The sequence below is a fragment of the Herpailurus yagouaroundi genome, unplaced genomic scaffold (assembly GCF_014898765.1).
Source record: "Herpailurus yagouaroundi ecotype Mexico unplaced genomic scaffold, PumYag 195, whole genome shotgun sequence".
Classification (NCBI taxonomy): Eukaryota; Metazoa; Chordata; class Mammalia; order Carnivora; family Felidae; genus Herpailurus; species Herpailurus yagouaroundi.
The window spans coordinates 18806892-18822720 of NW_024412426.1; the positions used below are offsets into that span (position 1 = coordinate 18806892).

Here is a 15829-nt window from a genome sequence, read left to right on the forward strand (position 1 = left end):
ACATAGATCATTTAAAATGCCGAAGATGAAATGATATTATAAAGTCCTTTCCTCCCTCCATCCCTCTGCTTCTCTCTCTCTCTCTCACACATACAACACATACAATGATGAAAGAAATAGTATCTAGTATGCCAGGAATGTTTTATCGGAACATACTTTGCTCATCTGCAAGATGGATATAGTAATAGTATGGGCCTTATAAGGGTGATATGAGGATTAAATGAATTAATATAAGCAGGCAATTTAAATCCTGGCTACTCAAAGTGTGGTGTAACCAAAAGCAGTGGTGTCTGACAGGACATCTGCTTAGAAATGCAGATCAGGCCCCACCCCAGACCTAAGAAATAAGACTTCATTTTCACAAGATCTCCAGGTAACATACATACACATTTAAAGTTTGAGAAGCACTTCTTTAGCTGGTTCTTGCCACACATTAAGTACTATATGATCATCACATTCTCCTAAACTAATTTCTTTCCTAATCGCCTATCTTCATTTAAATATACAAAATTTTCATTTTTGTATATGCAAATTGGTTTCTATGGTAACAGCTGTTTGTAATTGCCTTTTCTCTGATCAGACTATGAGTTAAGAAATTAGAAGAAAATAATGGAGTTTGAGACTATTTTGCTCTGTATTTATGATTAGGAGTAGTAATAGGCCACTAACAATCATTTAAATCATGAGGAAATTTTTTTTAGATAGCATTTGAACCAATCCAAAATTCAAAAACTGCAGACTATACTGAACATAAAAAGCACAACCAGGAGTGAGGCTTACGTAATATTACTGTGAGTCTGGTCTTTTACAATTACCTGGGCATGTGTCTTAAAGGAAATCATATTGTATTTGCCATCTGGTGCCTTCATGTAACATACTATCCAGGTTACAAGTAACTAAATACAAGCTTCAGGTCAATAAACAGAAAGCCAGTTTGAAATACAGATGAAGCAGTACCAAGTTTCAAAAGCAGGAGCAATTCAGAATATGTAGGAGTATGGAAAGGTGACAAGGTAAGCTGAAAATAACCCCTATGATGTTGCACTGATGGACTTAACTTTCTGCTAAGATTCCTTTGCATTCAAATTAATCCCCTTTAACACACTTCATTTTTTGAACAGCATTTGAAAAATATGCCAAGATACCTTAATTCATTTTACTTTAGATCTTTCCCAGGAAATTAAGAGCAATTTTAGTCCTTTTGAATCTGCATCCCTTTTTAGTTAAATTACAGGCTAAGGTAAGACAATTTAGAGTGACTTGAACTTCCACTTTTGCTTTGACAGGCAAATTGTTGGAAATAATTAAATAAAAGAATACTCCTATTCCCCCCGAGCAGGAAAACATTTCTATGCCACCTCCAGCTCTAACTTTTGATGTTTGCGTTGACAGAAATGTCAATTACAGAACTAATAATAAAGTATATTGAAAATGTATGAAATGCCTGATCTATAAAAGAAACTATTACTTCCTACTCTGTGATTTTTGTAACTTTTTAAATATAGGTGATAGCTAATAGATTTTCAAAAGATGAGGTGACATCTCAAATAGCGAAAAATTGTTAAGAACAGAAATGAATTTTAGAGGAAAACAGAAATCTGATGACCTATTCTTCAGACCAAATACATAAGAATACGAAACTGAAATTTTTATGTACTTTTGCATATTTTCAAATGCAATCCAGAAATGTTGCCTCTGTTTTTCTAGTCTTTCTTACCATTGAATCATTTTCAAGCATTATAAAAGGAAAAACATATCGATTATAATAAATATTATATATTTTTAAAAATTATTTGTTCATTCATTTATTAGTGTTCATCCTATTTACTGAGCAGACAAGATCTCAATGAGAAGGTGGCATCTGAGGAAAAATTAGAATGAGGGGAGGGAGGGAACCATGCGGCAATCTAAGACAGAGAGTCCCAGCCAGCAGCTGGGACCGCAAGCACCACAGCCCAAGGCAAGTGTGCACCTGCTATGTCTGAAGAACAGCAAAAGGACAAGTGTGGCATGTGGAAGGGAAGGGGTGGTAGAGAATGAGGTCAGAAATGTAAAATTTTAAAAAAAAAATTTTTTTAAGGTGAAAATCAGAGCAAGACTGCATTCAGCCCTATCAACCATAGTAAAAAGAACTTTTGGCTAAGTGAAATGAGAAGCCAGTGGGGGATTTTAAGGAGAAATAAAGTAATCTGACAAATTTCAAAAGAACATGTATGGCTGGTGTGGGGAACACAGACTAGGCTGGTAGGGACAAAGGTGGAAGGGGGGAAACCAGTTAGGAGCTAAGACAATACTCCAGTACAAGGAATGACAAAGTCAGATAAAGGTAGGCTTCTGGATTCTGAGATTTGGAGCCTAGGAAATGCCACCTGATGACAGGGGAAAACCAACAGCTTGATTTGGGGAGAAACAGTCTTCAGCTACCTAATCCACTTGAAGTATAGCCTCTCTCCATTGAATAGAAAAGAAAGGCAAAACCATTTAGGAGACAGAATTCTGGAAACACAATTCGGTCAGGTACATGTAAGACCTCGGGTCCAGAACAGATATGTGACTAGTTAGGGCCCGCTCTGGTCCCTTCAGAGTGCTCAGCCTTGCACACAAACAGGGTCTTCCAGACCACCAGTGATATGTACAGTCTTAGGAAAGCCCACTTACTCCTTAAATCCTGTTAAATTCTGGCCAATCTGGAGTGCCTGGGTGGCTCAGTTGGTTGAGTGGACGGACTTTGGCTCAGGTCATGATCTCGCTGCTCATGGGTTCGAGCCCCACACTGGGCTCTGTGCTAACAGTTCAGAGCCTGGAGAATGCTTCGGATTCTGTCTTCCTCTCTCTCTGACCCTACCCCACTCATGCTCATGCTGTCGCTCTCGCTCCCTCTCTCTCAAAAAATAAATAAAACGTTAAAAAGTTAAAAAAAAAAATTCTGGTCAATCTGTGGCTTTCTCCAGCCAGAATTACAACCTCATGCTATTTACAACATTGGCCATCCGTTTGCACAAAAATCACGACTGTTTCCAACAACATTCCAGCAATACAAGGTTTCTATGTTTGCTCCAAATCACATAAAACCCTTTCAGCAACTAAAGCAAAACTACTAATTTTCTTTCTGTCTTTTATTGAAGTATAGTTCACATACAATGATAAATGCAATGCTCACCATAAGTGTAGCTACCATCTGTCACCATACAACGCTATTACAGTATCACCGACTGTATTTCTCATGCTGTAACTTTCATCCCCGTGACTTATCTATCCCATAACTGGAAGCCTGTATCTCCCACTCCCCTTCAACCATTTAGCCCGTCGCCCCACCCCTCCCCTCTATGGATCGGTTTCTGCAAGCTCCTAGCTCTCACATCTTGCCCCACCCTTGTAGAACTGCCACAATAACAAGCCAGTGGTGGGAATGAGCAGAATGGGAGCAGCTGCAGGGACTAAGCTACCACAGACTGTTCTTCCCTGAGTTCAGTAGTTTTTCTTGAATGAATACTTCTCATTTTGTATAATTTGTCACTTTCTTAAGTCCTAAACTGGCTGGGTTTTGACAATTTTACTGACTTTTATCATTGCTTTTTGATAAATGGATTGGCCAAGCTCCTTACTCAGCCATTCTGCATTAAATACATTTTAAATGTAATTTGCCTGAGCAACCTACTAAAAAAAAATGTCACAGAAAATATTTTGAAATATCTCTAAGTGCAGAAACTGCTAGTACGCTAAAATTACTGCTTTCTTTTTACTGTTAACATGCCTTTGTTGAAGCGCTTACTCAGGTGGACTGAGCCTGTAAGCAGAGTAAACAGCATTTGCAGAAGACACAGAAGCCTGTCAGGAAGCTGTACTGTTAACAAATTCAGTGGTAACTCCTCTCTAATTTAGCTCTCTCTTTCCAGCTACAGATGAGCTCAAATTTCTTACCCCTTTCTTGGCCTAATATAACCCAATGTTTTTAATCCAATCTCTTTCCTCTTCTTTTTTTTTTTTTTTTAATTTTTTTTTTCAACGTTTATTTATCTTGGGGGCAGAGAGAGACAGAACATGAACGGGGGAGGGGCAGAGAGAGAGGGAGACACAGAATCGGAAACAGGCTCCAGGGCTCCGAGCCATCAGCCCAGAGCCTGACGCGGGGCTCGAACTCACGGACCGCAAGATCGTGACCTGGCTGAAGTCGGACGCTCAACCGACTGCGCCACCCAGGCGCCCCTTTTTCCTCTTCTTCTGATCAACTTTCTTGAAGGGTTAGAACACCAGTCTCCCCTTCCTCAATCCACTAAAACAAGACTTTCCTACCCAACTTCAGTAAAAATCACCCTCACAGAGGTTCAGTGACCTCTAAAATTCACCAAACCCAATGAACAATTTTTGGTCTTATCATGCTGAACCTCCCTGTTACACGTGGCAATGCTGCACATCACTCCTGCCTTCACCGTCTGTTACTACACTGTCTTAGTTCTCCTCACATTGTTCTGATCATTTTCTGCAAATCCTTTAGCTGGGCTTTCTTTTCCTGCATATACCCCTTACATGTCAGTGATCACCTAAACTCTACTTTCAACCTAAATCTCCCACGTTTCCCAAGGAAATTTCAGCCATTCTCATTGCTTCATGCTGAGGTCTCTCAAACCTTTATCTCTAACTATTAAACTTCTCTCATAATTAAAAACTATTTCTAGTACCTGAAAACCAGTCCAACTTTAATGTTCCACAGTAAGCTCAAACTCATCAATGTCTAAATCTTACCCTCATTCCGAAACCCACTCTTCTTCCCCTTGTCTCATTTGTTGGTACCAAAATCATCCAGCCACCTAACCTAGAAACCTAGATGTAACCTTTGATTCTTTTTCCTCCTTTCTCTTCTGCTGCTCATGACATCCAATTAATTTATAAACTTCTTGATTTTACCTCCAGAATTTCTCAAATGTATCTCTTTTGCCTCTCATTCCTTATATTTTTGAAGTAGCCATTTGGACACCACCGTGTCAAAAGAACTGTGTCAAAATGGCCACATCAAAAATGAAGAGTGGGGTGCCTGGAGGGGGTTCAGTAGGTTGACAATCTGACTCCTCATTTCATCTCAGATCATGATCCCAGGGTCATGGAATAGAGTCCCAAGTCCGGCTCTGAACTGAACATGGAACCTGCTTAAGATTCTCTCTCCCTCTGCCCCTCTCCCCTACTCATGTGTGTGCATACACACTCTCTCAAAAAAAGAAGCTTGATCTCATTCGTTTTTATGACTGATATTGCATTGTATATACATACTACCCTTACTGCCTCTTTGTTATCCATTCATTTATCAGTGGACACATGGGCTGTTTCTACACCTTGGCTTTTGTAAATAATGCTATAATAGACATAGAGGTGCATATATCTTTTCAAGTTAGAGCTTTTGTTTTCTCTAGGCAAATACCCAGTAATGGAATTACTGAATCATATGGTAATTCTATTTTTAATTTTCTGAAGAACCTCCATACTGTTTTCCACAGTGGCTGCACCAGTTTGCATTCCCACCAATAGTGCACGAGGATTCCTTTTTCTCCACATCTTTGACAACACTCGTTATTTCTTGTGGTTTTCATTTTAGCCAATCTGACAGGTGTGAGGGGTAACTCACTGTGGTTTTGATTTGCATTGCCCTGATGATTTGCAACTACATGAATGGACCTAGAGGGTACAATGCTAAGTTGAAGGAAGTCAGAGAAAGACAAATACCATATGATTTCAGTCATGTAGAATTTAAGAAACAAAATATATGAACAAAGGAAAAAAAGAGACAAAAACAAAACAAAAAAACCACTAGACTTAAATACAGAGAACAAACTGGTGGTTGCCAGAGGGGAGGAAGGTGGGAGGATGGGGATGAGTAAAACAGATAAAAGGTACAAAGTCCAGTTACTAAATAAGTAAGTCATGAAGATGAAAAGTACAATATAGGGAATGTAGTCAATAAGATAGTAATAACGTTATTTGGTGACAGATGGTGACTACACTTATCGTTGTGTGCAATGGAAATGCACAGAATTGTTCAATCATTACATTATTGAACCCGCGTTGGGCTCCGTGCTGGCAGCATGGAGCCTGCCTCAGATTCTGTCTCCCTCTCTCTCTGCCCCTCCCCTGCTCACACTGTCTCTCTCTGTCTCTCTCTCTCTCTCAAAAAAAATAAATAAACATTAAAAAGAATTAAAAAGAAAATGATAGCCTTTCCAATGCTTACCTACATGATTTTAAGATCCTGGCAGTGGATGTTTCTGAATATTCTGATGATTCATAACAAGCTAAAACTGGGATCATTTGGTTTGTCATTTACTTCTAAATGTATCTGTTTTCTAGTTATGTTGCTTTCCATAAGTAAACACCTCTTTTGTTAAAGTGCATCTGCACAACTTTCAAATCTCTAAATCACACCTAAGATTTGGTACTACTAAACCAAAAAATACCTTTCCAAGTCCTGAATAGCATCGAGTAATATGTCAGACAAAACGCATGGAAAATAGGGGCACCTGGGTGGATTAGTCAGTTGAGTGTTCGACTTCAGCTCAGGTCATGATCTCGCAGTTCACAAATTTGAGCCCCACGTTGGGCTCTGTGCTGACGGCTCAGAGCCTGGAGACTGCTTCAGATTCTGGGTCTCCCTCTCTCTCCCCCTCCCCCACTAGCACTCTCTGTCTCTCTCAAAAATAAATAAATATTAAAAAATGTTTTTAATAAAAAATGCATGGAAAATAAACTAAAGGAGTGCTTGTGTGTCTCAAAGATTTCTGTTGAAGAGAATATTTTGGCTTCCGATCAGTTTTTCTACAGCCCATCCTTTAAAGAGGTATGTTTGGCTTCTGGCTGACATAACTGAAATATTCTATATCTAAAGTTCTTTTTTAATGCACTATCTGTATGCTGAAAGCACTCTTCAAAAATGCTTTCACATAAAACGATGCTATTTGGAAGATAGAGTCTCACATTATATTTTCATATTATGTTGCATTATGTTCTTCTAGCCAAGGTGTATGACATTAGACAGATGTAGAATATGATCTAAAATACGTAAGAGCTAAAATATCTTGTCTGTAATATGAGAAATACTACCTTTTAAGCAAATGAGAGTTATATCAATTCAGTGGTTTAAAGAAGAATACCTTAATTTTGTATGTCATGAAAATTCATTGACTTTAGAGTGACACTACCATAAGTTTGGATTCTGTATATTATTGTTACTTCTTTGACCCCAAATTATTTACCTCAATTTTTTTAGTCAATTTCCTCATATGCTATATAAAGATGATACTTACTCTATTTCTAAGTCTAATATGAGAAAATATGAAACCAGATCTATTAAATATCTAATGCATTATGTGCTACAAAGCAGATACTTAATCCATGTTAGTTGTCCTTCTTTTAAATTAGTGGATAGAAGGGATTTTTATTTAAATTATATAATGTATTCCTATGGAGTAGCAACTGTCATTCTATTATTTTTGTTCTCTCCCAATTCTAGTTCCATATATTTTTTATTTCTAAAGGGAATGGCATTTTTATAAGACATTACCTAAAATCTTAAGTTCAAATTACTTTCTGGTAGATGCTTGTCACAACTGTTCTCCTTCTTGAGCAACATAACTCAATTACATTCCCAAACAGTCCTGTGGTTTTTGTTTACCAGAAAAGAATGTGTTTCTATGTCTGGCCCAAAATTCTCCTGCAAATGATCTCTGGTCTTTACCTCTTTGTGTTGGCTGGGAAGGAGATGACCATAACAATGTTCCTGGGAGTCTTGTCTAGAATATAGTGGAGTCACACAATGGAAGTAAGGGCTGAACTCTGTGATCAAGAGAATACTGTGAAAGTGATGTTGCATGACTTCAATGCTAGGATATAAAAGGCACTGCAGTTTCCACTTTGGTCTCCTGGACTGCTCTCTGGGGAGCCATTATCCCAAAAGGACACCCAAGTAGCCCTTGTGGGGAGGCCTACGTGGAGAGGAAGCAAAGTTGCTTGCCAACCACCAGCATCATTTTGGTAATTGTATGAATTAGCCCCTTTCTGCCCCACCCTGTTAAGTCTTCAGACGATTACAGCCCCAGACAACACTTAACTCTTCATAAGAAACTCTTAGCCAGAACTGCCCACAGAAGCCACTCCCTAATTCCTGACCTTCAGAAACCATAAGATATAATAAGTGGTTTTGTTTTTTAACCCCCCCCCCAAAAAAAAGAACTCTAAACTACCTCCGGCATAAAAATTTAAATGGATCACAGACAAATCATTAAGGAAAAAAACTGACAAGTTAGGCTTCATAAAACAAACTCTTGCTCTCCAAAAGACACTATTCACAAAATGAAAAGGCAAACTACAGAATGGGACAAAATATTTGTAAAACCTATCTAATGAAGGACTTTTATCTATATAAACAGAGATAGAGAAATGAAATCTTAAAAATCAATCAGAAAACAAACAACCCAATTTAAAAATGGGCACCAGATCTGAACAGACTGTTGGACCTAGAAGATATACAAATGGCAAATATCATATGAAAAAATGAACAACATGATGAGTCAGTTGGGAAAATTCAAATTAATATCACAAGATACCACTATACTCCCACTAGAACAGCTAAAATTTTAAATATTGACAATGCCAAATGTAGATAAGGATATGGAACAACTAACTCACATGCTGCTAAGGATGGATGATACAGCTACTTTGAAAAACAGCCTAGTGGTTTCTTATAAAGTTAAATACACCCTTACCATAAGACTTCTCCTACCAAAAGTCTACTCCTAGCTATTCACCCAAGAAAAATGAAAGCATATACTCAGCAAAGACTTGTACTCAAACATCCAGAGCAACTTTATTCCTAACAGCCAATAGCTACAAACAACCCAAAGGCTCATTAACTGGTGATGTGATAAAGAAATTGTGGCATATGTTTACAGTCAGCAACAAAAAGGAACCAACTACTGATACAACAGATAAATCTCAAAAGATTTTCTATGTGAAAGAGGCTAAATACCATAGACTACATTAAGATTCCTTTTACATGAAGATGTAGAAAAGGCAAAACAGGAGGACAGAAAACAGATTGGTGGTTGCCAGAAACCACAGGTGAGGAGAAAGGATGACTTGTGAAGGAGTGTGAAGGAAATCTGGGGGTAATAGAAATATTTTATATTATGGTTCTGGTGATGGTTATACAGATGTACCCATCTGCCAAAATTCAATGAACTATACAACTAAAAAGGGTATATTGGGGGCACCTGGCTAGCTTGGTCAGTAGGGCAAGTGACTTGATCTTGGGGTTGCAAATTCAAGTCCCACGTTGGGTGTAGAGATTAAAAATAAAATATTTAAAAAAAATAAATAAACTGGGTACATTCTATTGCATGCAAATTATACCTTCATAAAGTTTTATTAAACACTTAGAATAATGTTTACATGTAATAAACACTCAATACATATTAACCAAAAATAAATAGTATTTGTATGGCAAGTAGTAGTTTCATAGAAAGACTAAGAAATTCTAAGATGCTTTTTGCAAAGGTGGTATCAATTCAGAAATTATTTTTAACAAATCCTACCCTGTAAGCAGATAATTTTTTAAATGTCCATTTATGTATTTTGACAGAGAGAGATATAGAGTGTGTACACACACTCGCGTACACACAAGCAGGGGAGGAGCAGAGAGTGATAGAGAGAGAATCTCAAGCAGGCTCTGTGCTGTCAACACAGAGCCCAACACAGGGCTCGATCTTTCGAACCATGAGATCATGACCTGAGCAGAAATCAAGGGTCGGATGCTTAACTCACTAAGCCACCCAGGTGGCTTGTAAGCAGATAATTTAAGGGTTTAAAGTAAAGATCTGCCATTTAGTTCTAATTTCTATAAAAAGAGGACTGAGCACAGAGACAAATGAAGTGTGACTCTTATGGGGTTGGTCAGCATCTCTCAGCAGCATCCATGTAGTAAACAGAGCAGATATCATGCTATTTCAAATAAGTGAGTGGTAAAATGATAAGGCAACAACAAAAAACAAGTCAGAATTAAATAATATCAAATGAGTATAGGACATGACATATCACTAAAATTCTAAAAACACTTGAGAGAAGTTGAAACTTCTCATTAAACACTTTAAAAATATTTGAAATGAGGGGTGCCTGGGTGGTTCAGTCAGTTGAGCGTCCGACTTTGGCTCAGATCATGATCTCACAGCTCGTGAGTTCAAGCCCCACGTCGGGCTCTGTGCTGACAACTCAGAGCCTAGAGCCTGCTTCCGATTCTGTGTCTCCCCCTCTCTCTGCCCCTAACCCACTCGCATTCTGTCTCTGTATCTCTCAAAAATAAATAAACATTATAAAAAAAATGTTTTAAATATTTGAAAGGAAATAGGAAGCAAAATAGCAAAGTGAGGCTGTCAATTTAAATAGTTACGTAAGTGGAGCCAGGGACTATGCAACCGAGAAACTGAAGAATCAAAATCTCTTCTGCATCTAGCAGAATCTAGCCTAAGAGTAGCAAAAACTAGGAAAAATCAGCATTCTTTCTCTCCATCCCCCCTTCTCTCTCTCTCTCTCTCTCTCTCTGACACACACACACACAAACACACACCTGTGAGGGTTATAAATAAAGCAGCTATATATAGAAAGACAACTGAATAAGTTTCACTTCTTACCCTCTTCTGCTTCATCCTCCTGTGGTGACATGGGACCCCCTCCACTAGTGGGAGTGACCGGTTCCTCCTTCTCAGACTGTCGCTGCAGACTTACTACCTCATATATTGCATCTCCAGCATTGGTATGGCCTTTTCCCTCATACTGAGAAAGATATAAACATGTGTTTCAATATTAGAAATTTGAAGGAAAGACTGAAAGATAGTAATTCAATGGTTCATCAAAAAGACCTGAAATTAGGAAGAGCATGTCATGTTTGATCTACACCAAGACTGAAGTACAAATTTTTCAAGTGTGTTGTTCTCCGCATGATATTCTAAATGCATTATTCTTCCAGTATTATTTTAACCAATGAAACCTAATAACCATATTGAGAGAAATTTTCTATTTAACAAAAGAAATCCTAAAATACCACAGACTCTAGGGCAGATAGGTAAGTAATGCTGGATTTCTAGGACTGACTGGCTCACACTGAGATAAAGGGGTATCAGTTACATCCATCAAGTAATTCAGGGAAGTAGATAGTTTTTACCTTATAAATGGTGAAAAGAGAAAGAAATGAAAAACAGAAAATAATAAAATTGTAGACCTAAATCCAAATATATCTATAACTATATTAAACATAAATGGCCTAAACATACCAATTAAAAGACAAAGACTGTCAGATTGACAATTGACACAATTGCATTCTATCTAAAAAAAAAAAAAAGAAAAACTTTAAATGTAATGTAGGTAAGTTAAAATGGGGGAAGAAGATATACCATGAAAACACTAAGAAGAAAACAGAAGAGACCATATCAATATAAGATAGACTACCACACAAGAAAAAAGTCACTAGGAATAAAGAAGGTGATTGACCAATGTTAAAAGAATCAATTTAACAAGAACACCAAAGCATCTTATAAGTAAATTCACCTAACAACTGGGTCTCAAATATATAAAGATGGGATGGGGGCACTCCAACTCTCAGTTGGAAGAGTGTGCAACTCTTGATATTGGAATTATAAATTCGAGCCCCACACTATTTGTGGAGATTACTTGAATAAATAAAATCTTAAAAAAAAAAAAGAATTGATGGAAATGAAAGGAGATGGACAAACCCACATTTACAACTAGAGACTTCACATTCCTCTCACAATAAAAAAAAGTAGACAAAAATACATCAAGGTTATAGAATTGAACATCAACAACAGGATCTAACATTTACAGACCACTACATATAACAAAGGCAGAATTTACATTTATACACATTTAAATATATACATTTTCATATATACATTTATATATATTTATGTATTTATATATATACACATTTATATATATGTATATATACACATTTATATACATATGTATATATACACATATATATATATATATACATTTATATACAAGATGTATATGAGGAAAAGCTAGGAAACTGTGATGTAAGATATCAAAGAAGAACTAAAGAAACGGAGAGATAGTCCATGTTTGTGTATAGGAAGACTCAATGTTGCTGTCAGTTCCTCCCAACTTGATCTACAGATTCAATGCAATCCCAATCCAGATCCCAGAAAGATGCCCTGTGGACGTCTAAAACTAATTCTAAAGTTTACAGAAAGAGGCAAAAGAGCCAGAATAATCGATACAATACTGAAGAACAAAATCTGGGGACTAACACTACCTGACTTACTATAAAGAGAAATTAATCGAAGTTAGGAAGATGATGGCGGCCTAGGAGGATGCTGGGCTCACTGTGTCCTGCTGATCACTTAGATTCCACCCACATCTATCTAAATAACCCAGAAAGCTGCCAGAAGACTAGCAGAACGGACTCTCGGGAGCCAAGCATAGACAAGAGGCCCACGGAAGAGGGTAGGAAGGGTGGAGAGGCGGTGTGCGCTATATGGACTGGTGGGAGGGAGCCGGGGCAGTGGAGGGGCAGCCAGCCCACCCAGCAAGTCAGAGCCCCTGAGTCTGCCTTGCAAAAGCAGAGGGGCTGGACTGTGTGAGTTCTCACAGCCAGTAGGACTTCACATCTGGAATGTTATAAGTCAACAGCTCTGCTTGGAGAGCAGGAGGCCTAGAGGACAATGGAAGGGAGAGTTGTTGAGCCCCGGAGGACAGAGGTCAGCTTGGCAGGGAACAAAGGCGCTGGAAAGCGCCATCTCCCTCACCCATCCCCCAGCCAAAATCCGAAAGGGAACCAGTTCCCGTCAGGGATCTTGCTTGCACCACAAACACCCAACGCTGTGCTTCTGTGGATCCATCCCTCTGACAGGTCTACCTCCCTCCCGGTGCCTCAGGACCCCTCCCGAAGTGAACCACTGGCAAAGCGAGCTGAGCCTGCCCCTCCCGCCCCTGTGCACCTTGCAGATCCACCCAGGCTAATACGCCAGATCCCATAGAAGCAGCACCACAAGCCTGGCAGTGTGCAAGCAGCCCAGACAGGGGCCACGCCACTCCACAGTGAGTCCTGCCCCTAGGAGAGGGGAAGATAAGATACACACCAGTCTGACTGTGGCCCCAGCGGTGGGCTGTGGGCAGACATCAGGTCTAACCGTGGCCCCGACCACCAACACAAGTTACTCCAGACAGCACAGAGGAAGAGCCTTGCAGTTCCGCACCACTCCAGGGACTATCCAAAATGACAAAATGGAAGAATTTTCCTCAAAAGAAACTCCAGAAAGCAGCAAGAGCTAACGAACGATTAAACAATATATTCTGGGTCAAAAACGATTTAAACAATATAACAGAAAATGAGTTTAAAATAATAGTCATAAAATTAATCACTAGGCTTCAAAAAACTATACAGGACAGCAGAGAATCTATTGCTACAGAGATCAAGGGACTAAGAAACAGGAGGAGCTAAAAAAATGCTATAAATGAGCTGCAAAATAAAATGGAAGCAACCACAGTCCGGATTCAAGAGGCAGAGGAGAGAAGAGGTGAATTAGAAGATAAAATTATGGAAAAAAAGGAAGCTGAGAAAAAGAGACATAAAAAAATCCAGGAGTATGAGGGGAGAATCAGAGAACTAAGTGATGCGATAAAACACAATAATGTACGCATAATTGAGATTCCAGAGGAGGAAGAGAGAGGTGCTAAAGGTGTACTTGAAGAGATCATAGCTGAGAACTTTCCTGATCTGGGAAAGGAAAAAGGCATTGAAATCCAAGAGGCAAAGAGAACTCCCTTCAGACGTAGCTTGAATTGATCTTCTGCACGACATTTCATAGTGAAACTGGCAAAATACAAGGATAAAGAGAAAATACTGAAAGCAGCTAGGGATAAACGTAGTCTAATATATAAAGGGAGACCGATAAGACAAGTGATGGATCTATCTACTGAAACTTGGCAGACCAGAAAGGAATGGCAGGAGATCTTCCATGTGATGAACAGAAAGAACATGCAGCCGAGAATCCTTTATCCAGCAAGTCTGTCATTTAGAACAGAAGGAGAGATAAAGGTCTTCCAAAAAAAAACAAAAACTGAAGGATTTAATCACCACTAAACCAGCCCTACAAGAGATCCTAAGAGGGATCCTAAGAGACAAAGTACCAAAGACATCACTACAAGCATGAAACCTACAGACATCACAATGACTTTAAACCCGTATCTTTCTATAATAACACTGAATGTATATGGACTAAATGTGCCAACCAAAAGACATAGGGTATCAGAATGGATAAAAAAAAAAAAACCCATCTATTTGCGGTCTACAAGAGACTCATTTTAGACCTGAGGACACCTTCAGATTGAAAGTGAGGGGATGGAGAACAATCTAGCATGCTACTGGAAGTCAAAAGAAAGCTGAAGTAGCCATACTTATATCAGACAAACTAGACTTTAAATTAAAGGCTGTAACAAGAGATAAAGAAGCGCATTATATAACAATTACAGGGTCTATCCATTGGGAAGAGCTAACAATTATAAATGTCTATGCACCGAATACGGAAGCCCCCAAATATATAAAACAATTAATCACAAACACAAGCAACCTTATTGATAATGATAAGAATGTGGTAATTGCAGGGGACTTTAACACTCCACTTACAACAATGGATAGATCATCTAGACACAGGATCAATAAAGAAACAAGGGCCCTGAATGATACATTGGATCAGATGGATTTGACAGATATATTTAGAACTCTGCATCCCAAAGCAACAGAATATACTTTCTTCTCGAGTGCACATGGAACTTTCTCCAAGATAGATCACATACTGGGTCACAAAACAGCCCTTCATAAGTATACAAGAATTGAGATCATACCATGCACACTTTCAGACCACAATGCTATGAAGCTTGAAATCAATCACAGGAAAAAGTCTGGAACACCTCCAAAAGCATGGAGGTGAAAGAACACCCTACTAAAGAATGAATGGATCAACCAGGCAGAGAAGAAATTAAAAAATATATGGAAACAAATGAAAATGAAAATACAACAATCCAAACGCTTTGGGACGCAGTGAAGGCAGTTCTGAGAGGAAAATACATTGCAACCCACGCCCATCTCAAGAAACAAAAAAATCCCAAATACAAAATCTAACAGCACACCTAAAGTAAATACAAGCAGAACAGCAAAGGCAGCCTAAACCCAGCAGAAGAAGAGAAATAATAAAGATAAGAGCACAAATAAACAATATAGAATCTAAAAAACTGTAGAGCAGATCAACGAAACCAAGAGTTAGTTTTTTGAAAAAATGAACAAAATTGATAAACCTCTAGCCAGGCTTCTCAAAAAGAAAAGGGAGATGACCCAAATAGATAAAATCATGAATGAAAATGGAATTATTACAACCAATCCCTCAGAGATACAAGCAATTATCAGGGAATACTATGAAAAATTATATGCCAACAAACTGAACAACCTGGAAGAAATGGACAAATTCCTGAACACCCACACACTTCCAAAACTCAAACAGGAGGAAATAGAAAGCTTGAACAGACCCATAACCAGCAAAGAAATTGAATCAGTTATCAAAAATCTGCCAACAAATAAGAGTCCAGGACCAGATGGCTTCCCAGGGGAATCCTACCAGACATTCAAAGCAGAGATAATACCTATCCTTCTCAAGCTGTTCCAAAAAATAGAAAGGGAAGGAAAACTTCCTGACTCATTCTATGAAGCTAGCATTACTTTGATTCCTAAACCAGACAGAGACCCAGTAAAAAAAAGAGA

General features: G+C 38.5%; 1 protein-coding gene across 8 annotated transcripts in view; it reads right to left on the reverse strand.

Moving 5' to 3' along the window:
• RABGAP1L (RAB GTPase activating protein 1 like) overlaps positions 1-15829 on the reverse strand; it is an 802606-nt gene that overhangs the window by 624734 nt on the left and 162043 nt on the right. For all 8 annotated transcript variants that reach the window (XM_040446724.1, XM_040446725.1, XM_040446723.1 and 5 more), the window contains one exon: positions 10668-10809. In XM_040446724.1, coding sequence (XP_040302658.1) covers positions 10668-10809 — 142 coding nt within the window. The remainder of the gene's footprint in view (positions 1-10667; positions 10810-15829) is intronic.